This window comes from Zingiber officinale, chromosome 5B (assembly GCF_018446385.1).
Source record: "Zingiber officinale cultivar Zhangliang chromosome 5B, Zo_v1.1, whole genome shotgun sequence".
In the NCBI taxonomy this organism is placed as follows: domain Eukaryota; kingdom Viridiplantae; phylum Streptophyta; class Magnoliopsida; order Zingiberales; family Zingiberaceae; genus Zingiber; species Zingiber officinale.
In genome coordinates, this window is record NC_055995.1 from 35,828,368 (window position 1) to 35,849,267 (window position 20,900).

Sequence of the window (20,900 nt, forward strand, 5' to 3'; positions counted from 1 at the left end):
GCTAATGGCTCATTGAAGGGGAGGTACATGGGAATGAGTTATTATCCAATTTCAAAGATTCATTCCCTTATTTGCATTTCTATTCCTATAATCCAAACATTAACAATGACAATCAATAATTCTCATTTCCATTTCTCACTCCTATTCCCCTAAATCAAACGCCCCCTTAATGATTCTTATAACCTCTTTAACTGTTCTCGTGGGTCACCTTAACTGTCCTCTAAGAAGGCAGTCTCTCCTTTAGTAAGGATTTGTACGAATTGGGAGGAAGAAATATATATATATATATATATATATATATATATATATATACGAATTGGGAGGAAGAAATATATATATATATATATATATAAATAAATAAAAGTACAAAATAAAGAATGCTTTTCTTCTCTCCGTGAATTACGTAAAATCTAAAGTCCAGTTTCTTGTTGAAACCAAGTCACCCAGAATCACTCACTGTAATTCAACACGTTTATAGCTATCAAATTGCATCCAGATCATTTATATATTAAAATAAAAAGGTAAAAGAAACAAGAACTTGTTCCAGGCAAATCGTGACAACATTTGGCATATTAATGTCTCCCAAGTATTCGACCCTAAGCATGGTTGTCCCTTAGCAAACAACTACCCAGGATCTCACAGCATCCAGGCATACAAATTATTAGAAACACAAGTGAAAAACAGGGAACATAGTCAGAACAAGGTCTAGCACTTAGATTGTACTACCGAACGATCTCTCAGGCTTTTAACAATGAACTGAAGGCCATTTATGCTGCAGAAGTCAATGATGAAAATGAAAAATATGCCACCAAAAATGATAAAGACTCCTGTCACAAGTTCTTGAAAGCTGATCCATGGGCTGTTTTCTGGGGCGTCAACCTCGCCAGTAATGCTTTATTGTGGCAGTGCTCGACATCAACGAAGTAGAAATTGTCATCCGCCTTGAAGGTCACAAATGGTCTATTGGTTTCCGGGGGCCTAATGTCCGAAAACTTGATTGTTTTCGGTAAGGGTGTAGCCAACCAAGACATCATCTCAACATCAAAGCTATCCGAACCAGGTTCCCATCGTAGCTTGTGGATATATGGGCTTACAAACCAGTGCAAAGCTGCAGTAGTAGAAGCACTGAGGAAAATCACAGTCATTGCGACACCTCCTTTGAGGATGACATTCATCCCAGGTGAAGTCATGAATGTTATGACAGGTCCAAGAGACACTGACAGGCAGCAGGTTGAGAGAGATAAAAGCTTTACTTTTTTAATGGTCGAAGTGATAGGTCCCACATAGGTTACCCCCTTATCTTTACTATCTTTCTCAGACTCTCCTCTTGGAGGTCCGATGCTGATCTTGCCTTGATCATATTCAGATTTTAGATGTGCAACTCGAGTAGCCCATCTTTTCTGATCAGTAGCATATATGGAACTGTCCCTTAGGTGAAGCACTTGCCGAGTAAAGGTGTAGTAATGCTTCGATGTCCTATAGCTAGATGGCAGAAAATCTGAATATGGAAAAAAAAAAGTCAGCAAGAAATATTTTCTGCAGCATCTTCAGGCGAAAAATCACACAGCATAAGCATATTACTCTAGAGTTAAACATGTATAAGCTTCAAGAAAGACCAAATGTTCATAGCTATGGTTGACAAAATCAGCCAGTGACATGGATTGGCTGAGTTGGATCGCTGGCAAAAGCAAATAGGATCTTCCTCTAAAAGTTCCAAACCAGATATGGAAGAAATTTGAAAAACATGAAGTTGAGATGACCATCCAGTTTATTTATATAGTAGAATAATGATCTACATCAACTGATTATCATAACCTGTTCCATAAGCTTGCCCTGCAAGAGCCAGCAAGGGAACTTAAGGAAAACTAATCAAGAAGCATAGCTAAATGCATCAAGACCCATCTATTTACAAATACGTGTGGTTATCATAAGATTTAAAACATAATAATGCACATGTATGACCTAGAAAAAAAATCTGAGATTAATGCCCTCATGATAGTTTTGAACTCCAGCAGCTTATATAAATAATGATCAAAAGTAATGCTAACTTATAATTCTTGAATTCCAAGCAGAATTTCATTTTGTTTTTAACGTAAAAGTTGAATACATATACTGTAAGGGTAAATTCTTGATGTTGGTTTTGAGCAGGCTTTAGAGTATCTGAATCATGCTGCCCAGATTTGCAAGCTTTCCAAAACCAATTGAACAAAGGTGGGATAACAAAGGTCTGACAGAGTTCCGCGACGGTGATTTTGAACATGGAACAATGGAAATAATTAATTGTGAATATATTCATATAAATATATAGATAGATAGATGAACTATTGAGCTATATACATATAAATGGTACGATTCTTTCAATTGTTAGCCGGCTAACAGTATAATTTATAACAAATAAATTAGAGTTAAGATTATTTATTTGTTATAAATTATATAACAATTTAATTAATTATTGTTAGTTATTATGTCGGTATGATAGGTACCTAGTAATTATTAATTTCAGTTACATAGTAATTAGCAATAAATTTAGTTATATCTTATAGTAAATATCAGGATTCGAAAAAATGCCCTAGGCAGCCGCCTAGGCGCTGTGCGGCGGCAGGCCGCGCCGGTGACCTAGGCGGCTGGGCCGCCTCGGCAACCCTCGCAGGTTTCTGTGGGCCTCGGCTCTGCGGCGCAAATATTTTAGGCATATTTTAGGTTTTTAATATGACTAAATCTAAAATCTTAATTTGTTCGAGGCTCTTCATCTTCTCTCATCGCCGCAGCTTCCGCTTTCGGTAAGCTTTTATTTTTATTTCTGTTAATTTTTTTTTTGTTTCTCATGTTGAGTCGTCGTCGCAGCAAGTCTCCGACGGCGCTGAAAGCATTGCAGGACGTCCGCAACTGCCGGAAGCGTCTGCAGCAGCCAGAAGCGTCGCAGGACACGTCTGGCAGCATCTTGCGATGCTTCTAGCCGCATCGAAAGCTTTCCGCGATGCTATCGACACCACTAGAAGCAACACCGGACTTCGCAAACGCGCCGAACGCGACCGGCGATGCTTCCGGCGACGCGCCTAAGCGCCTCCCGCGACGCGTCGCATGCGTTTTCCGTTTTGTTACTATGTATAATTCTTTTTTTAGGATTTAATAAAATAAAACAATTCCTAACTGGGATAATTTAATAGGGTTCATAAAGCTTAATAAAATTATCCCAATTAAATATATTTAAAATTTAAATTTTTTTATAATAAATATTATTAATTTATGTAAAACAAATTCAAATATATAAAAATTATATATAAAATTCTAATAAACATAATTAATTTATATAATCGTTAATCAGATTTAAATATATAAATAATATATTTAAAATTTAATTTTTTTATAAATATTATTAATTTATATAGCAGATTTAAAAAAATATATTTAAAATTTAAAAAATTCTAATAAATATTATTAAATTTATATAAATCAGATTTATAAATTTTATAATTTATTAATTTATAATTATATTAATCAGATTTTAAAATATTAAAATTATATTAAAATTTAAAAAATTCTAATAAATATTAATAATTTATATAAATCAGATTTAAAAATATAAAAAATTATTTAAAATTTAATTTTTTTTAATAAATATCTAGTAAATTTTATTAATTAGATTAAGATCTATAAAAAAAAATAATCTCACGACTTGTTAATGCTATATTTTGTATCGTATGATATAATTAAATTTTATTATATTATATATAATTTTTTAAGGTTATCTGTTATTATAATGACAAGTAATTCATCTTCGACGGCATCTGTCATTCAACTCAAATCTGGGATTTTTAGAAGAAAGTCAAATGATATCGGATGTGAGTTTGGGATATTGATTGATCCTAAGAACCTCGATAAAATTAATTGCAAGTTGTGTGAAAAAACAATGTCGGGAGGAGTGTATAGGATCAAGGAGCACATTGAAAATATACCTGAAAACATATCTGATTGTCGAAAAACATCTCAAGAAGACAAAAATAAGTGCAAACGGACTATTTTAGAAGGGAGGAACAGAAAGAAGAACAAAGTTCTAGAGCAAAGGTGATTATTTTTCTAGACGAAGGTCTTGAATTTGAAGGAATTGATAGAATTAAAAAACCTCTTTCAATTGGCCCCATGAATAGAAATGCATCAGTAATAATTCCAGAAAATGTATGTTCAAGTGGGAGTAAAGTGTTTCGCCAAAAAAATATAAATGACGCTCTTTTCAAAGAGAGAACTCAACAAGTTCAACAATATGTTGAAAGATGGGTTTATGAAAATGAAATCTCATTCAATGTTGTTAATAATGATAGATTCAAGTAACTAATGGAGGCTATGGGTCAATTTGGATCAGGATTCAAGCCTCCAACTAAATATCAACTTAGGGAGCCACTATTGAAAGTCGAAGTTGAAAGAACAAAATAATTGCTGAAGAAACATGAAGAAGAATGAACAAAGAATGGGTGTTCGATCATGACAGAAGCATAGAGTGATAGAAAAAGAAGCATCCTAAATTTGTGTTAATTGCAAGAGGATACTACTTTTTTAGAGTATAAGGAGTCTTCAGACGAGGCGCATACAACTGAACTTATTTTTGAATATGTTGACAAATGTGTTGAACAAGTAGGAGCTCAAAATATTGTTCAGATTGTAATGCAGCTAAATTAATGAGAGAAAAACGACTTGGGATTTTTTGGAGTTCATGTGCAACTCACACGGTTAATCTCATGTTTGAAAGTATTGACAAACTTCCACGATATAAAAAGGTTATTGAGCAATCCAAATCTTTTACCATTTTCATCTATACTCATCATAAGACATTGTCATTGATGAAAAGTTTCACGAAGAGAGACATAGTCTGATCAGGAGTTACCAGATTTGTATCAAATTTCCTCACATTGCAAAGTTTGATTAAAAAAGAAGCTAGTTTAATGGTCATGTTTACAAGTGATATATGGGAGAAATGTAAATGGTCAAAAACAAACAAAGGGAAATTGGCTTACTCTACAATGATGAACATGAGTTTTTGGAATGGTGTGATACTTTGTTTGAAAATATTTGCTCTTTTGGTAAGAGTTCTTCAATTGGTAGATGGAGATAGAAAGTCATCGATGGGGTTTCTATATGGGAAATTTCTTCAAGCTAAAGAAGATATCAAAGTGGTCATGAACAATGTAGAATAAAATTATCAACTTATCATAGCCATTATTGAGTCAAAAATAAAGGATACACTTGATACATCATTCCATACCACTGCCTTTTTTTGTTGAATCCCTATTTTTACTATAAAGATAGGTCTATTGCTCTTTATGAGGAGATCGCGACGGAGATTTTTGAATGCATGGAAATTTTGAATGTCAATGAGTTAGATCTACAAGATACAATTATTAACAAGGAATTTGTAAAATATAGAGATAAGACTAGGTTATTTGGAAAAACATTGACAACAAAAGAATGTGAAAAAATGATGATACATCTAATCCATGTGCATGATGTACATACGGTGCTCACACACCCAACTTGCTAAGAGTGGTATTGAGGATACTTTCATTAACTACAAGTTCATCTGGGTGTGAAAGAAATTGGAGTGCATTTGAAGAAGTAAATTTTAAACTTTCAGTCTTTAATTAAAGTAGCTATAATTTTTAAAGTTTATATTCATGTACTAACTATAATATTTACTTTCTCTTTTTGTTTAGATTCATACAAAGAAAAGAAATAAGTTGGATATCAACAGGTTGAACAATCTAGTATTTGTTCAATTTAATACTAGATTGTTGAACAAACAAAAGAGAGAAAAAGAAAGGAATGTCGATGTCCTTCTTGCAAAAGATGCTTCAAATGCACAAAGTTGGATTGTGGGTGGTGGGAAAGATGATGAAGTTGAACTAGGCTCCGGGCTCAATTAGCAAATAGTTGATGAAGTAAGTCGAGTAGATGAAAATCTATAACCCCGAAGAAGCTCTAGAGTGAGAGAACTTCATGAAGATGGTTTTACATCCAAAGAAGAAGAGGAGGATCACAATAATGATATTGAATCTATGTTCAATGAAGAACAAGTTGTTGAAAATTATGGAAAAGAAGAAGCATAATAAATATGAGAGATATTATTAGTTGTGTAATTTTGAACTCATTTTATTAAGACATGATTTATGTTATTCAACAATTATATTTTACTTAGTGATTCACCATGATGTAATCTTGAATTGAACTCTTGCTACTATTTTTTAATGTTTTCCACCACTAAAGTTGTTTTAGTTTATAGCAAGGTTTTAAAATTCGAGTTGGATATATGTTCTACTGCTTACTACATGATTATAATGACTTACTGCATGTCCTACTGTTCAACTATTTCTTTTACTCGTATTTACAGAGCCTATTATATTTCCTTTGCACAAAACTGTTAGTTTTCTTTTCTAGTTTTTTATTTTTTGGTATTGGAAAGTATGCATTTATTTCATCATACATAGTTAGATCTTCATTGCTATGAAATTGTTTAAGACAGATTTGCATATGACATTGTCCACGGTCCACATAAAACCAGGAATATCGAAGAATCCGCCTAGCGGCGCCTAGTCCTCGCCTAGGCAGCCTAGGTGCTAGGCGCTGGTTTGCCGCCCAACTAGCACCTAGCGAATTTTAGAACTTTAGTAAATATTTTCTTGTAATTGTCAGTAAATTATAAATATAATTACAAATCTATTAGTAAAATAAAAGTAAATAATCAATTATACTAATCAATAAATAACTATAATACAACTAAATTATAATTATTAAATAAATAAATAAATAAATAAATAATTATAATAAAATAAAGAATTAAAAATTACAACTTATAGTGACTCGAGTTAATTATGTAATTATTAATAACTCAATTAAATAAATATTAAAATCATATCTATGATACAATATCAAAAATATATCATTCTTGTTACAACCAAAATAACAACACAACTTATGACAAAATGTTTGTGATAATCCTATGTATGGAAAAATTAATATATAGAAGAAAATATAAATTTTGAAAATAGTTCTAAAATATATTTTAATTAAATTGAGGACTTTATGATCTATGCTCTAATCCTATGAAGCTTTTATTATTCCTAACTAGGATTTCAATCTTACTAGTTTTAGCTTCACCTGTAAATGTCAAGGCTCCTTTAACACCACTGTGATAGACATTGTAAAGCACCTCACTCAAACCTAAATAGTGAGAGAGTGGCCCAAGTTATATCCTGCCACTATGACCAGAAAGTCCACAACTAACTGATGTGAGTATGATTACCCTCTAGCCCAATGGTCTAGTAGCATGGAGATGCATGTCCAAGGTAGGTAAGTAACAATAAGTTTGCGAATGAGTCCATGGGGTTAAGAAGCAATGAATAAGAGAGCAACATGTGCCCAATCAAGCTGCTCAAAGGTCAAGGAAATTGACAAGCTAGCTCCACCTGAAAGACCATGTCTCCCTACAATATATAGGTGCTCACTTTGATGCCATAAAAGAAGTCCAGGTATTGCATTAAAGTTGGGATCGGATGGGGTGGGGTGGGGGTAGATTTGCTATAGTGGTTTCTGGAAGTCATGCCTAAGGCAATTCTCATGCAACAACTTATCACCCTTCTCTAGCTGAGTTCATGTAACACACTGCCTAATGCTTCCATCTTCAGCTTAATCAACCTAATCCTCAAAACCTATATGATCCACCACATCTAACCAATCAAAGACCCACCATATCTAACTGCTCAAACACCCCAAATCAGGCTAAACTTAGGATGACCTTGACTGCACCTTGACCAAGTCAAGTCCACATTGTCAAAATCCCCTCCACGTTGGCTGAAATACTCGGTCTCAACTTTAGTCCAACTGAATTCCACCCATTTGATCCTTCTTTATCAACTTTTCCAATTGAAGTCTGAGCTTATGAGAATAGTAAGCAGATCTATCTATCTGTTCTAATATTTCATAATAGATTAGGTTATCTATCGAACATAGCTGCATTGAGAGACAGGGAAAGAAGGATAAATCATCATCTTTGTCGAAGTGACATTTACACAAGGTGGCAAATGTCTCTACAAAGAAAGGAGTCAAAGCTGTAGTTTCCCATGGTCAATAGAGAAACTGCTTGGATTCAAGGTCGATGGTGATAGATAGAGAAACTTAAGAAACAATAAAGTTCAGGCTACAAACGATGTTTGGTATAATGTCAAAAGTTTTTTCCATATTTCATGAAGTAAAATGGTGAAGGTGAAGAATTTGCAAAATGAAGTTGACTAGGGCTTCATAGAAGAGCTGAGGCACAATTATGAGGATGACAAAGAGAAAGACTTAAAGTTTCCCTTGTTCTTTTACAATGACTTCAACTTAATTTCTAATATATTAGATTTGATTTAATATCTTAATTGGTTATACTACATTTTGATTGATTGAATTTATAGCATCAAATTGTATTGAATCAAACTCAATCATTGTTCGAAAAAACGCCCTAAGCGGCCGCCTAGGCACTGTGCAACGGTAGGCTGCGCCGAAAACCTAACAGGCGGATGACCTAGGCGGCCCAGCTGCCTAGGCGGGCCTCGATGGGCTTTGACGGGCCTCGATGCTGCAGCTCAAATATTTTAGGCTTTTAAGTTTTATTATGTTTGTAAATCAAAATCATAATTTGCCCGTTTGCGTGAGCTTTGGGCTTTGTCGCTTTCGGTAAATTTTTACTTTTTTTTTGTTTCTGTTATTTTTATTTGTTTCTCCTGATGAGTCATCGTTGCGGCACGTCTCCAGCGGTGACGACGCATCGCGGGATGCGTCCACAGCCACCGGAAGCGTCCGCAGCCACCAGATGTGTCGCAGGACGCATCCGGCGACATCTCGCGATGCTTCCGACGGTGCCGGAAGCTTTCCGCGACACTTCCTACGCCGCTGGAAGCAACACCGGACTTCGCTGGACACGTCGAACGCATCCGGCGATGCTTCCAGCGACGCTACTAGAAGCAATGTCGAACTTCGCCAAATGCGCCGGACGCGTCCGGCGATGCTTCCAATGGCGTCGGACGCCTCTCGCGAGGCGTCCAGCGCCCAGTGGTGGCGATTGTCACATGGTTTTTCACGGTACTGTGCATAATTTTTTTTTAGGATTTAGTAAAATAAAACTTTTAACTGGAAAAATTTCAATAATAGGATTTCATAAAACCTAATTAAATTATCCCAATTAAATATATTTAAAATTTAATTTTTTTTAATAAATATTATTAATTTATATAAAAGAGATTTAAATATATAAAAATTATATTTAAAATTCTAATAAACATAATTAATTTACATAATCAGATTTAAATATATATATATATATATATAATTTAATTTTTAAATAAATATTATTAATTTATATAAATCAGATTTAAAAATATAAAAATTATATTAGAATTAAAATTATATTAAAATTTAAAAATTTTCAATAAATATTATTAATTTATATAAATCAGATTTAAAAATATTAAAATTATATTAAAATTTTAAAAATTCTAATAAATATTATTAATTTATATAAATCAGATTTAAAAATATTAAAATTATATTAAAATTTAAAAAATTCTAATAAATATTATTAATTTATATAAATCAGATTTAAATATATAAAAAATTTATTTAAAATTTATTTTTTTAATAAATATCTAATAAATTTTATTAATTAAATTAACATATATAAAAAACTATTTTTAGACTTATTAATGTTGTATTTTGTATCGTATAATTAAATTTTATTATGTTACATATAATTTTTTCAGGTTATCATAATGGGAAGCAATATATTTTCGACAACATTTATCACTCAACTTGAATTCGGGATTCTTAGAAAAAAGTCAAATGACATCGGATGGAAGTTTGGGATATTGATTGACCCTAAGAACTTCGATAAAATTAAATGTAAGTTGTGTGGACAATTAATGTTGAGGGAGTCTAGGATCAAGGAGCACATTGAAAAAATACCTGGAAATGTATCTGGTTGTCGAAAAGCATCTCAAAAAGACAAAAATACATACAAATAGGCTATTTTAGAAGGGAGGAACAAAAAGAACAAAATAATGGAAGAATGAAATTGTAGAGCAGATGTGTCTATTTCTCTAGACGAAGAATGTTTTGAAATTGAAGGGATGGATGGAATTAAAAAATCTCTTTCACTTGGCCCCATGGATAGATATGCATCAGTAATTGCTCCAGAAAATATAAGTTCAAGCGGGAGTAAAGTGCTTCGCCAAAAAAATATAAATGAGACTATTTTCAAAGAGAGAACTCAACAAGTTCAATAATATATTGGGAGATGGGTTTATGAAATTGAATCTCATTCAATGCTCATTCAATGTTGTTGATAACGATCACTTCAAGCAACTAATGGAGGCAGTGGGTCAATTTGGATCAGGATTCAAATCTCCAACTCAATATCAACTTAGGGAGTTACTATTGAAAGCTGAAGTTGAAAGAACAAAACAATTACTGAAGAAACATGAAGAATGGGCAAAGAATGGGTGCTCGATAATGACAAATGCATGGAGTGATAGAAAAAAAAGAAGCCTCTTAAATTTGTGTGTTAATTGCAATGAGGGTACTATATTTTTAGAGACCAAGAAGTCTTCAGATAAGGCTCATACAGCTGAACTTATTTTTGAACATGTTGACAAGTGTGTTGAATAAGTAAGAGCTCAGAATATTGTTCAGATTGTAACAGATAATGTTACCAACAATATGACTGCAGCTAAATTGATGAGAGAAAAGCGATCTGGGATCTTTTGGAGTTCATGTGCAACTCACAATTAATCTCATACTTGAAAGTATTGGCAAACTTCCACAATATAAAAAGACTATTGAGCAATCCAAGTCTTTTACCATTTTCACCTATACTCACCATAAGATGGTTTTTGAGCAATCTAAGTCTTTTACCATTTTCATCTATACTCACCATAAAACTTTGTCATTGATGAGAAATTTCACGAAGAAGAGAGACATAATCTGACCAGGAGTTACCAGGTTTGTATGAAATTTCCTCACATTGCAAAATTTGATTGAAAAAAAAACTAATTTAAGGGCAATGTTTACAAGTGATATGTGGGAAAAATATAAATGGTCAAAAACAAACAAAGGGAAATTGGCTTATTCTACAGTGATGAGCATGAGTTTTTGGAATGGTGTGACACTTTGTTTGAAAATATTTACTCCTTTGGTAAGAGTTCTTCAATTAGTAGATGGAGATAGAAAGTCATCGATGGAGTTTCTATATAGGGAGTTTCTTCAAACTAAAGAAGATATCAAAGTGGCTCTGAGCAATGTAGAATCAAATTATCAGCCTATCATAGTCATTATTTGAGTCAAAAATAAAGGATAGACTTGATTTATCATTCCATACCACTGTCTTTTTTTTGTTGAATCCCTATTTTTACTATAAAGATAGGTCTATTGCTCTTTATGAGGAGATCGCGACGAAGATTTTTGAATGCCTGAAAATTTTGAATGCCAATGAGTTAGATCTACAAGATACAATTATTAACAAGGAATTTGCAAAATATAGATATAAGATTAGGTTATTTGGAAAAACATTGATAGCAAAAGCATGTGAAAAAAATGATGATACATTTAATTCATGTGCATGATGGAGTACATACGGTGCTCACACACCCAACTTGCTAAGGATGGTATTGAAGATACTTTCATTAACTACAAGTTCATCTGGGTGTGAAAGAAATTGGACTACATTTGAAGGAGTAAGTTTTAAACTTTCAGTCTTTAATTAAAGTAGCTATAATTTTTAAAGTTTATATTCATGTACAAACTATAATATTTACTTTCTCTTTTTGTTTAGATTCATATAAAGAAAAGAGATAAGTTGGATGTCAATAGGTTGAATAATCTAGTATTTGTTCAATTTAATGCTAAATTGTTAAACAAACAAAAAAAAAAAAAAAGAATGTCAATGTCCTTCTTGCAAAAGATGCTTCAAATATACAACGTTGGATTGTGGATGGTGGGGAAGATGATGAAGTTGAACTAGGCTCCGGACTCAGTTGGCAAATAGTTGATAAAGTGGAGCAAATGAAAATCTACAACTCCGAAGAAGCTCTAGAGTGAGAGAACTTAATCAAGATAATTTTATATCCGAAGAAGAAGAGAAGGATCATAATAATAGAGTCTGTGTCCAATGAAGAACAAGTTATTGAACATTATGAAGAAGAAGTAGAATAAATATAAGTCTATAAGATATTATTAGTTGTGTAATTTTGAACTTATTTTGTTAAGGAATGACTTATTTTATTCAACAATTATATTTTGCTTAGTGGTTCACAATGATATAATCTTAAATTGAACTCTTACTACTATTTTCTAATATTTTCCACCACTAAAGTTGTTTTAGCTTGTAGCAAGATTTTAAAATTCGAGTTGGATATATGTTCTACTGTTTACTGCATGATTATGATGACTTACTGCATGTTCTACTTTCTTTTGCTCGTATTTACTAAGTCTATTATATTTTCTTTACTCAAAACTATTAGTTTTCTTTTTCTAGTTTTTCATTTTTTATATTGAAAAATATGCATTTATTTCAGCATACATAGTTAGATCTCCATTGCTATGAAATTGTTTAAGGCAACATTCAAATTTGCATTATGACATTGTCCATAATCCACATAAATCAAAGGATACCGAGGAATCCGTCTAACGGTGCCTAGTCCCCGCCTAAGCAACCTAGGCACTAAGCGCTGGTCTGCCGCCCGACTAGCGCCTAGCGAATTTTAGAACCTTGAACTAAATCATCATATCTTTTAAACTTTGGATCACAAGTCAAAAATATTGTACTACATGAATTGTAACATATCGTATGATACAAACCATGAATCATAAAATTTCAACAATTATCATAATTAGCACTTCAGATATTAATTAGCACCACAAGGAGAATTGATCCATTACAAAGTTGGAAAGGGTGATGATAAATACTAAATGCCTCTCTTTCACGATTCTCATGTGGTTTTCTTACCTCCTGATAATTTTACCTCCTAACATTTCCGATCATTCTCCAACTGCAACTCAAATTAGTAGATCTCTAAAGTCTTCACCTTTTAGAGCCTTATATTGATTTCTTTATATTATAGAGTAGCTAGAATGAGTGGGTTGAAATTGATTCTCCTATGTGGTGCATCCTTGCATAGAAGCCTAAGATCCTTAAAATGGATTTAAACAGGGACGGACCCAAGAATTAGAATTGCAATGGGCTATGGCTTACATAGGTAATAAAAAAATTTAACTTCATATTAATATTGGCAAATACTGTTGATATCCTATTATCATGATATACTATGGATGAATTGATTAAAAAAAATAGTAGATTACTATCAAAGCAGAAGAAAGAAGAGAAGCAATGAGCTCATTGATCAGATATGATATGCAATAATTTCCAATAATTAGCAAATCACAGAGTATCAGACTGCACTGAGACAAAAGAAATCGTAGAGAATATGCAGGTTCTACAACCGGATGTTGCCAATGATCGACAAGCCCATCAATCCCATGATGGTCAAGCAGACAACAATCGCATGCTTGAATCCTCTATAATGTAGTTCTCCACCGGCAAATCTAGATAAGAGCCTTCGAAATTGAACCTTAGTTTCCGCATCTCCACCGACGACAATTCTGTCGACAGTGAGAAACAAATGTCAAGTCCCACATTGTAGCCGTCGGCCACCGATAGCTACATCTAGTTCAGGAATGCCCGCTTCACTTGTTGGTACCCTGCCGCCTCCAAGTACGTGATCGACACACCAGAGTCAATGATCACACCGTCGGTGCCATCGTATTAGGGGGCAAAGGTGGAGCTTGAGATTTGGAGGTGGGTCCAACCGACAGTGATGCCTTTGAGGGGGAGGTAGTAAAAGGATGGCTATTGCGGGTTCTTCAGCAACGGGAACGTTTACACGGCCGTTGCAGCTTCTCCGGCATTGAGATCGGTCAGGGAGCCAAAGAGAAGGAGACTCTTCTTTGATTGGTTCAAGGAGGTGAGGCAGAGGGAGAACTTGCCCAATCCTAGCTGAGATATCACTGAGAGTGGTCCGCAGCCAAGCCCCACGAGCTCTGCTCCCAACGAGAAGTCGTTCCTTGTTTGGTGTCGCCATAGCCTAACGCGTTGCCAAGCACTGTCATCGTGTTCACGCCGCCTCCAAACTCAAATGTATCTCTCATGAGCACACCTTGTGTCGACGACGAGGAGTCGCTGTAGGCGTATAGGTACTCGCACTCACGTTGAATGGGTAATCAATGATTTTTCGAGTTAGGCTATAGCCCAAGACAACCCTGCTGTCGATCCGTCTCTGGATTAAAAGTCATTGTTTTGAGAGTTAGGAAAGAGAAATAATACTGAGTTGAGCAAGACAAAGGTTAAATTGGAGATGGTTGGAGACGGTTCAAAAGGCTCGGCCAATTAATCTTATGATTCGATTGGTAGGACCTAAGAGACTTTGCAACATGGAAATTCAAAAGTTTGTCTTGTGCAGGAAGTTTAAAGTTGATTAACCATAACATTATGGAAAGGATATTGTCTTGGATAACTGCTTTCTCTCTTCCAAAGTTTTTCATTCAGAGGTTATAACAGTTGAATAGTTGATTTCTTGGTTTGTATGGTGTGGAAAAGATAGTCAATGTTTGCATAAAGTTGCATTTGAGAAGATAGGACTCCCAAAAAAGAGGGATGGATTGGGCATAAGATTGCCTTAGTAAAGCTTTCCTTATCAGATATTTAAAGGATATTGTCTCTAAGAAAGATTCATTTCAACTAGATTATTAACAAATGACTCTATATGGACTGCTGGATCACTTTCAAGTTATGCTATTGGGATTAACTTCACGCTATCACTCAGAGATATGGCATCCCCATGTAAAAAGAAAATAGGACAGTGAATGGGCTGGTTTATGGGTAGGTAACAGGCTTTCTCAAGTTATTCTCTATGTCTTAATAAAAGAAGAGATTTGTCATCATACTTAAGCACAGCTACTTAATTTAGCAGTGGAAGAAAAACACTAGACTTAAGCACAACTGCTTAGTTTAGCAATGGAAGAAAAACACCAGAGTTAAGCACAGCTACTCTAGCTATTGGGATAGCATTTTAACCTATAAGCTGGAAGTATTAGATTAGAATGATTATGTTTTATGAAATTACAGTGCTAATAGGAAGTAGGGGTGAGCATTCGGTTAATTCGGTTCATAAATTAACCGAATTAACCGAAAACCGATTTCATGTTGGCTAACCGTATCAAATCAAAGTTTTACTAAAACTGAATTAATCGAATTAGTTATTTCAGTTAACACCGAATTAATTAAATTTGTTTAAAATAACAATAAAAAAATTTTATACAAAATTAATATCAAATTAATCGAATTAACCGAATGCTCATCCCTGATAGGAAGTTTACCTTGAAATCACAAATAAGCATGAGTTTGCCCAAGGTAGGGCAGCAATTGTAGATTGACACAGTATGGTGTGGTTCAAAGGTTACATTCTTCAAATGTCAATTTTTACATAATTAGTGTTTGCAAACATCCTACGTGTGCTTACAGAATCCACAAATGGGGATCACTGTGCACACTGTGCTTATTGCGTTGAAGATGATGAGTTTGTCTCTTGTTTTCTTAGATGCTCCTTTGTGTCCTTTTTTATGGCAAGATGTGGTAGGAAAGCTTTCTTCAATCAGAAGGAAAATGACTTTCAGAAAGGATTAACTCATGAACTTCTGAAGAAAGGAAATCCAAAGAGCAAGCTGTTGTTTAATGCAGTTTTTACCATGTGTAGGAGTGTAACAGAATACAATCATTAAGCAAACCATGGTTCCTGAACCTTTGTTGAGGAAGCAGAATTGCATATTATTATTATCTGAGTGTTGTTTTTAATTTGAAAGTTGTATTTGTCTCAATAAGGGGGGTTGTTTCTGTCTGAATCAGACTATATATTAACTCTTGCTGCAGCAAAATGAGATTTCATAAGAAATCATAACCAATCTGGGCAAATACCTGTTAGAGCAACTGATTGTTAGATAAAAGACACAAGTCAAGAGCAAAAAACGTATGCGCGAACAGAAAGTAATCTGATGAATAGAAGCAAATCCAGGAACAACTTATGTTTAGGTGGAAAAGACACAGTGGGACAGAAAGATATTGAGTCCACTAAAAAAATGTAGATCCGCTAACGGCCCCTAGTGTCGGCCCCACGGATATGGAGGGAGGTACATGCAAGTATACAGGTGTCAAGCGCATGGTGGAGTAAATCCCAGGTCGTCAGTTCCTAAAAATCGACCCCTGGCCATTACGATAAAGATATCATGCGTCCACCGTTTGTGCTACGCCCTGGGGGCTTGAGTCCACTAAAGGTTAAGCAACACATGGTAAGAGGCCATTAGATGGGAAATCATTTCCAAAACCTTAAAAAGAGGAAATATTCCAATCATTTTGGATTATCATGGATTGCGTACAAGGAAAAAAATTTACTAGCATGGACACTCTGAGCTCAGTTCGAGCCAAACATATTGCAAACCCACTTAACTCCATTTCAACCCAAGATAAAACAACTTAAATCAAGCTACACTATAGATCATAACCACTCACAGTATCCCATGCTTCATTTTCTGAGAAAAAAATGAAGCCAACTTGACCGAAAACCAAACAACTAGGACAAGTTAACATTCACTACATCCCTTCCTAGTGATTTTGGTTGAACTGATTCTAGTTTGGGCAAACAAGATTTGTACCTTACTTGAATTTGACTGACTACACCTGACTTGGGTTCCTCTTGCCACATTCGCTATAGAGGATCAGAACTAGTTCCAAACAACAGATAGACATAATTGTAATCTACTGTAAAAATACGACAACAATATCACACACTTGTTGTTTCTTCTGTATTAGCTATTGAAGTGAATCCTGAAGTGAGTTTCAGATATATGAGAGGTGATTGGAGTTCTCGAGTCACTTATGTATTATCTTCCTTTTTTTTAATGGAAGACAGATTTTCAGTTTCAGAGTAATTGCGGACTGAGGGATCATGTTCCTTGTGCATTCTCTGTTTCTGTTACATACTCACTTGCCTTGTGAAAAAATGTCGCAGAAGAAATTGCTATACTTCAGCACAAACCGCAGCAGAACTATTTGAATAACTAACTAAAATAATCTGAACTGGACAAGGATGCATTCACAGACTTATTTAATGTAGAAATTAGCACAATATGTAAAACCCAAAGAATAAACCCCGTTTTATCCCACAGTAAATTAAAAGAGAAAGAGACTCAAACCAATTCCAAGATTAACCTTCCAATTACAAAACAAAAATGTTACTTATTTTTATCAGATTATTTCACGGTGCCTAGAGCTACTACAAGTCGATGAAGAAAAAAAATAAAAACTCACCTCCCGAGGACCTCGGCGACGGTCTTGATGTAGTTACAAATAATCTCGTCGCAGGTGACGGAGGCGAAGCAGCAAAGCTAGAAAACGGCCGGGAAGAGGTGGATTGAGTACTCAGCGGTGACGGTGGAGGCAAACAAGAAGGGAAGGGCGGTGGACCGGCCGATCGACTAAGGAATGAAAGGGTAGCGCTCGAGAAGCAAGGAGCAGGCGGGGAGGAGCCTGATAGAAAGATAGAACGCAGCGCTGGTAGGGAGAGATATGAGTGGAGCCTCGAAATGAGGATTCGGCTCGCCATGGCAGCGAGAGAGCGCGGCCGGGGAGGTTCGAGTTCGGGGTTTTTTTTGCTAGGGTTTTAAATATGGTGGAGACTTTTGGGCAATTGCGTATGACTTGCCTTGCGGTAAGAGTCGCGTGGGAGCGGCGAGGCCCAACTCAAATGGGCAGTGGCCCAAAACTACTAGAGAACTTCTATTGAATTGATATTAGCGGGGCAATCAACAACCAGCAAATAAACAGTGTTGGACCGTTCCCATTTATCTGCGATTCCTGAATTTTCGATGGTCAATTGGAAAATTCAATAGGACCGAGCACGTTATCTCTATGTGAATAAAAAATCAAAATATTCCCTCCGGAGTTATGGTACAATGACATGATATCTCGATTATCACTCAGATATTCATAGTTTGAGCCTTAATTATGATAAATTTATAAAAAAAAAATTCAAATGAGGCACGTAACTAAAGGATGTTGGACTCTTAGACTACTCACTACGAGTGCTTCTCGATTTATCTTGATGTTCGATATAAATTTTTGTGAGATTAAATTAATCATCATAGATTTAACGTTACCTAATTAATTATTTAAAAATAAATAAAAATATCTAAATGTCGGCCTTTAGAATACGTCCCTCTTGGCCCTTCAAGGTTGGGTATAATGGTAAAAGATAGGATGTATTTTTCAAATAATAACGATTCAATTCTAATACATGATATATCTAGGCAATTGAACTATTAATAAAATTAGCATGTCTTGTTAGAAGCCATTGTGCTTCCTATGGAATGTAAGGTCAAATCGTTTAGATTAGTCAGATTATAAAATATGAACATCTAGTATAAAAAAATCAATATGTCTCTCCTGTCCCTCAAGCTATGATGCAGCAATAACAATGCTCCAATAGTTTTTAAGTATCCATGATTTGAGTTTCAGCTATGCTACATTATAAGATGGTTTTTTCCAGTGGGACAAAAAATTTGAGACGATAGTTATTGAGTAACGAGATACTTTTCGAATTTATCTTAGTGGCTAGTGAAAAACTTCTGTAAGGTTGAATCGATCACATCTATGATTAGTATATTCAAAAAGTTGGATACCTAATTTAGCAAAAAAAAAAAAATCAATATGCCCCTCCACCGAGGCACGGTGCAAGGGTAAGAGGCAAGACAAATTCCCATGCAGCGAGGGTTCAAATCTCACACTGGGCATTCTCTAATGCCTATGGAGTTCGAACCATTGGTGACGCCAAGTTGCCTGGCAAGACTCATCTGTGCTTCCCGGATTTTACAGATGGTCAGTGTGAAAATTTTATGGGAGCAAGCCAGTTATCTTCAGGATTAGTCGATCTCAAGAGTTAGATATTTGGGTTATAAAAAAATCAATATGGCCCCCAAGCACAGTGCAACGACAAGGTGCTTAATAGAATATCCAAGTACCCACGGTTCAAATTCTAGCTATGGTGCACTACAGATAATTTTCCTCCAATGAAATGAAAAATCTGAATCTGGTGTTGGATCGTGACACACGTGAGAGGGGGAGGGGGTGAATCACGTGGTTTTCAAAACACTTCTTTTCCGATTTTAAAATCAAAGTATAAGCAGCGGAAAGTAAGTAAAAAAACACCAGAAAAAGAAACACAATCGGTTTTTACTTGGTTCGGAGCCTTCAGCGACTCCTACTCCAAGGCTCAGGTCTTGCGGACCCATCGATGGACAATCTACTAAACATCTCTTCTGGTACCCCCGGAAGAGAGAATCAAGTACAAGAAAAATTAGGCTAAGTGCAACACACTACACTTGTCCTTTTATATTAATTAAGTACAAAAAGAAATATTACCAACACTTTCAAAGATAGAAATGATAGCGCTTTGTGTTGAAATCTATCTGCCAGGTGCGATCGGAACTCCTCGGAGTAGTCGTCGGACTCAGCAGCTTCGCAGTAGTGTCACATCAAGAACTAGGAGCAGTCGGAGGCTCAAATGTGTGCGTAGTAGCTTGTATCTTCTTGTTATGTCAGTGTCTACTCGAGACTGCCTTATAAAAGGCTTGGAGGGCACCTCCCATAAGTATAAAAGGTGCCTCCAATAAGGCAAAACTTATCCCGAGCAGACCAGCACTTATCTGCGACTGTGTCAAAATCTATCATGCGGAAGGCATCTTCCATAGCCATGGAAGGCGCCTTCTATGAACAGTATCGAGACATCTTCCATAGCCATAGAAGGTGCCCTCAGGTAATGTTCACCCGAAGGCAGTTTTGCTTCTTTACTTGCTTTCTTGTCCTGCAACAAATGTGTTAGTCCAAATACCCTGCAAGACAAGTGTTAGTATAAATATAATGAATAGAGTAATTAGTTCCTGTCCTCCCAAGACCAAGAATTAGTCAAGGTCTCAGCTTAGGGATCCCAAATGGACCTAAACTGGACCGACGCCTACTGTCCCTCAACTGGGACGCGTTCTCACAGTCACTTTCCTCTAGTGACTTACCTTTTGCCAGACATCTGATTAGTTCGTTGACTAGTCTGGACTTCCTATCAACTATCCGATCGACCTATCGACCTAGCTAAACTTCCCTACAACACTGAGTTAGCACAATAGATAAAATGGTAAGGTAAAACAGTGTTAACAGAATTCAAGATTCATTGATCCGGTCGACCGCCTAGCTAGGGTTATCTCCCCTAGGGTTGCTTAGCTTCACTTACTAGGACTTCCATTGTCTGGCTTCGCTCACCAGGACTTCCTCTACCTAATTTCACTCACTAGGGTCCGACTTCACTCACCAGGACTTCCACCACCTAGCTTCACTCACTAGGATCTAGCTTCACTCACCAAGACTTCCACTACCTAGCTTCACTCATTAGGGTCTAGCTTCATTCACCAAGACTTTCACCACCCAGCTTCACTCACTAGGGCTCAACTTTACTCACCAGAACTTTCACTACCTAGCTTCACTCACTAGGGCCCAAATTCACTCACCAGGACTTTCACATTGTCTAACCTTTGGTTAGGACTCATCTTTGCTAGTCATCTAGTCCTGACTAAACTTCTCTCTCCCAAACATCAAGTTATGTTTGGATCAACTCTTGGTCAAGTTGACCAAACTTAGATATATTGTCAAATATTGAAACCCTAAAGGTTGATTGCACCAACATCTGGACATTGGCTATTGGGTGAGGGGCTACTCGCACTTTTATATT

General features: G+C 35.5%; 1 protein-coding gene across 1 annotated transcript; it reads right to left on the reverse strand.

Annotated features, from left to right (window-relative positions):
• Window positions 1-479: 479 nt before the first annotated feature.
• LOC121984348 lies at window positions 480-17,781 on the reverse strand. Its single transcript, XM_042537239.1, has 2 exons — window positions 17,435-17,781; window positions 480-1,498 (listed from the first exon to the last, which is right to left on the reverse strand). Exons 1-2 carry the CDS (start codon window positions 17,727-17,729, stop codon window positions 831-833), a joined length of 963 nt encoding a protein of 320 aa, XP_042393173.1. The 5' UTR covers window positions 17,730-17,781; the 3' UTR covers window positions 480-830.
• Between the last annotated feature and the right edge of the window lie 3,119 nt (window positions 17,782-20,900).

Bases quoted from the DNA above. Each gene is read 5' to 3' on its own strand.
- LOC121984348 (XM_042537239.1), bottom strand. From the start codon at position 17,729: ATGGCGAGCCGAATCCTCATTTCGAGGCTCCACTCATATCTCTCCCTA. The intron at 1,499-17,434 runs GTGAGTTTTTAT...TTCCATATTCAG, and splicing joins GTCGCCGAGGTCCTCGGGAG to ATTTTCTGCCATCTAGCTAT.